Source organism: Oncorhynchus masou, chromosome 20, assembly GCF_036934945.1.
Source record: "Oncorhynchus masou masou isolate Uvic2021 chromosome 20, UVic_Omas_1.1, whole genome shotgun sequence".
In the NCBI taxonomy this organism is placed as follows: Eukaryota; Metazoa; Chordata; class Actinopteri; order Salmoniformes; family Salmonidae; genus Oncorhynchus; species Oncorhynchus masou.
In genome coordinates this window covers 31,666,601-31,671,208 of record NC_088231.1, presented here as the reverse complement: position 1 = coordinate 31,671,208, position 4,608 = coordinate 31,666,601, and the positions used below count along the sequence as shown (strand labels likewise).

Here is a 4,608-nt window from a genome sequence, read left to right as displayed (position 1 = left end):
ATTAGTGGAGATGTCCTACTGGCATACCATTGGTCTATATTAGTCTGGATGTCCTACTGGCATACCATTGGTCTGTATTAGTCTGGATGTCCTACTGGCATACCATTGGTCTATATTAGTCTGGATGTCCTACTGGCATACCATTGGTCTATATTAGTCTGGATGTCCTACTGGCATACCATTGGTCTATATTAGTCTGGATGTCCTACTGGCATACCATTGGTCTATATTAGTCTGGATGTCCTACTGGCATACCATTGGTCTATATTAGTCTGGATGTCCTACTGGCATACCATTGGTCTATATTAGTCTGGATGTCCTACTGGCATACCATTGGTCTATATTAGTCTGGATGTCCTACTGGCATACCATTGGTCTATATTAGTCTGGATGTCCTACTGGCATACCATTGGTCTATATTAGTCTGGATGTCCTACTGGCATACCATTGGTCTATATTAGTCTGGATGTCCTACTGGCATACCATTGGTCTATATTAGTGGAGATGTCCTACTGGCATACCATTGGTTTATATTAGTCTGGATGTCCTACTGGCATACCATTGGTCTATATTAGTGGAGATGTCCTACTGGCATACCATTGGTCTATATTAGTCTGGATGTCCTACTGGCATACCATTGGTCTATATTAGTCTGGATGTCCTACTGGCATACCATTGGTCTATATTAGTCTGAATGTCATACTGGCATACCATTGGTCTATATTAGTCTGGATGTCCTACTGGCATACCATTGGTCTACATTAGTGGAGATGTCCTACTGGCATACCATTGGTCTATATTAGTCTGGATGTCCTACTGGCATACCATTGGTCTATATTAGCCTGGATGTCCTACTGGCATACCATTGGTCTATATTAGTCTGGATGTCCTACTGGCATACCATTGGTCTACATTAGTGGAGATGTCCTACTGGCATACCATTGGTCTATATTAGTCTGGATGTCCTACTGGCATACCATTGGTCTATATTAGTCTGGATGTCCTACTGGCATACCATTGGTCTATATTAGTGGAGATGTCCTACTGGCATACCATTGGTCTATATTAGTCTGGATGTCCTACTGGCATATCATTGGTCTGTATTAGTCTGGATGTCCTACTGGCATACCATTGGTCTATATTAGTCTGGATGTCCTACTGGCATACCATTGGTCTATATTAGTGGAGATGTCCTACTGGCATACCATTGGTCTATATTAGTGGAGATGTCCTACTGGCATACCATTGGTCTATATTTGTCTGGATGTCCTACTGCATACCATTGGCATACCATTGGTCTACCATTGGTATTAGTCTGGATGTCCTACTGGCATACCATTGGTCTATATTAGTCTGGATGTCCTACTGGCATACCATTGGTCTATATTAGTCTGGATGTCCTACTGGCATACCATTGGTCTATATTAGTCTGGATGTCCTACTGGCATACCATTGGTCTATATTAGTCTGGATGTCCTACTGGCATACCATTGGTCTATATTAGTGGAGATGTCCTACTGGCATACCATTGGTCTATATTAGTCTGGATGTCCTACTGGCATACCATTGGTCTATATTAGTCTGGATGTCCTACTGGCATACCATTGGTCTATATTAGTCTGGATGTCCTACTGGCATACCATTGGTCTATATTAGTGGAGATGTCCTACTGGCATACCATTGGTCTATATTAGTCTGGATGTCCTACTGGCATACCATTGGTCTGTATTAGTCTGGATGTCCTACTGGCATACCATTGGTCTATATTAGTCTGGATGTCCTACTGGTCTCTTCTCTTTCTCTTCTTCCCTGGGATACCATTGGTCTATATTAGTCTGGATGTCCTACTGGCATACCATTGGTCTATATTAATGGAGATGTCCTACTGGCATACCATTGGTCTATATTAGTCTGGATGTCCTACTGGCATACCATTGGTCTGTATTAGTCTGGATGTCCTACTGGCATACCATTGGTCTATATTAGTCTGGATGTCCTACTGGCATACCATTGGTCTATATTAGTCTGGATGTCCTACTGGCATACCATTGGTCTATATTAGTCTGGATGTCCTACTGGCATACCATTGGTCTATATTAGTCTGGATGTCCTACTGGCATACCATTGGTCTATATTAGTGGAGATGTTTTCCTGTCCGGTTGTCCTTCCTACCTTAAAATGAATTGACTGTTTAGGCTTCTGTAGTTCCTTAGATGACATTCTGGTTAAACTAGACTGTCATAAATGGGTCACACACACACACACGCACACACGCACGCACGCACGCACACACACACACACACACACACACACACACACACACACACACACACACACTGCTAGTAACGTAGAGCGGGAATTGAGCGCACACTCACCGGCTTTACACGGGTCTTTGTAGTCTATATTTTCCGTCTTGTCTCCTTCGTTGTAATAGTCAAAACTGGGTTCTTCATAGTCGAAGCAGTGAGACAGAGTAGTCCAGACCGTTAGACCCACTGCTAACAGCGTTATCCACCGCATCTTAACGTCCACCACGGCTGGAACGCGGTCCAGCTCACACACACACACACACACACGAAGAGAGATGAATGAAACTCTTCGCTGCCTTCTCTTCACCTCCACTCCGGAGACGAGAGCAGGAATTTAACGACTCATTGTGAAGACTGGAAGTCCGACTTGGCTGTGTGTCAGGCGGTAGCCGCTAATGTCTCATGGCGGAACGTCTGTCTGTCTGTCCCGGTGCAGTCCCAGTCCCAGACAAAAAGGCTATAGCGGAGCTCCGACACTCTGAGTCCCTTCTTCTTCCAGCCCGGCGCCGCTTCTAACAGCACTGTGCCCGGGGAAGAGTTCGGTCCTCCAGGGTGAGTCGGAGGGTCGTGTCGCTGTCCCTGTTGGGGAGAGAGGGGACACAGGGCGGCATTACGGCTGCGCTCTGATCCGGTGCTGTAGGAGCAGTCAGCCAACCAGCAGAGTTTTGAAGTTGTAAGAAGTAGAGGACATGGAAACTACCGGACGATTTAGCAAAGAGTAAAGCAAAGAGTTTACCTACCACTAACCTACTGCGCTCTCTCTCTCTCTCCCTACCACTAACCTACTGCGCGCTCTCTCTCTCCCTACCACTAACCTACTGCGCGCTCTCTCTCTCTCTCCCTACCACTAACCTACTGCGCTCTCTTTTCTCTCACGACATAGTTTCACAGCTCCCTCTCTCTCTCTCCCTACCACTAACCTACTGCGCTCTCTTTTCTCTCACGACATAGTTTCACAGCTCTCTCTCTCTCTCTCTCTCTCTCTCTCCAGCACTTGCCTACTGCATGCTATTTTTCTCACACTAGATAGTTTCACCTCTCTCTGTCTCTCTCTCTCTCTCTCTCTCTCTCTCTCTCTCTCTCTCTCTCTCTCTGTCTCTCTCTCTCTGTCTCTCTCTCTCTCCCCCCCCCACCCCCCTCTCTCCCGTGGAAAACAGTCCTTGTCCATATGCTGTGAACTTCTTGACAGAGCGACCAGCCCATCTCTCCTCCTGTCTACTCGGCTACACAGACAATGTCCTATAATGAAGTGTACTTCAGCCAGGTGAGGACAGATATTCACCTAGTTCATCTTGTTGTTGAGGCAGGCTGGGGGACTAAACCCCAAATCAAACCCGTAGTTGTAAAATGAACAGGATGGTTTCAATTTGACCCATGTTATATATACAGTCTAGTAAACCCGGGCTGAACAGAGGGGTAGGCTGAGCAGTCTACATGTAGGTGAGAGTCTGGTCATTAAATAATGTCAACTGTCTCTGGGTGAGATCTAACAGGGTGTTAGGCTTAGGGGAAGGTTAGGGGAAGGTAGGTGTTGTATATATACCTGAAGCCAGTCTAGGGTTAGGGTAGATTAGGGTTAGGGTCAGGGTTAGGTTAGGGTTAGGGTTAGGGTTAGGTTAGATTAGGGTTAGGGTCAGGGTTAGGTTAGATTAGGGTCAGGGTTAGGTTAGGGTTAGGTTAGCGTTAGTTTAGGGTTAGGGGTAGGGTTAGGTTAGATTAGGGTCAGGGTTAGGGTTAGGGTTAGGGTTAGGTTAGATTAGGGTTAGGGTCAGGGTTAGGGTTAGGTTAGGGTTAGGTTAGATTAGGGTTAGGGTTAGGTTAGATTAGGGTCAGGGTTAGGTTAGGGTTAGGTTAGCGTTAGTTTAGGGTTAGGGGTAGGGTTAGGTTAGATTAGGGTCAGGGTTAGGGTTAGGGTTAGGTTAGATTAGGGTTAGGGTCAGGGTTAGGTTAGATTAGGGTCAGGGTTAGGTTAGGGTTAGGTTAGTGTTAGTTTAGGGTTAGGGGTAGGGTTAGGTTAGATTAGGGTCAAGGTTAAGGTTAGGTTAGGTTAGGGTTAGGTTAGATTAGGGTTAGGGTCAGGGTTAGGTTAGGGTTAGGTTAGATTAGGGTTAGGGTCAGGGTTAGGTTAGATTAGGGTCAGGGCTAGGCTAGGGTTAGGTTAGCGTTAGTTTAGGGTTAGGGGTAGGGTTAGGTTAGATTAGGGTCAGGGTTAGGGTTAGGGTTAGGGTTAGGTTAGTTTAGATTAGGGTCAGGGTTAGGGGTAGGGTTAGGTTAGATTAGGGTCAGGTTAGATTAGGGT

At 46.0% G+C, this 4,608-nt stretch overlaps 1 protein-coding gene across 1 annotated transcript in view; it reads right to left on the bottom strand.

Annotated features, from left to right (window-relative positions):
* Window positions 1-2,630, bottom strand: part of LOC135507264 (dorsal-ventral patterning tolloid-like protein 1) — a 184,825-nt gene extending 182,195 nt beyond the window's left edge. Inside the window, exon 1 of the mRNA XM_064926865.1 lies at window positions 2,376-2,630. Within this exon, the coding sequence (XP_064782937.1) occupies window positions 2,376-2,520 (145 nt within the window). The 5' untranslated portion in view covers window positions 2,521-2,630. The remainder of the gene's footprint in view (window positions 1-2,375) is intronic.
* Between the last annotated feature and the right edge of the window lie 1,978 nt (window positions 2,631-4,608).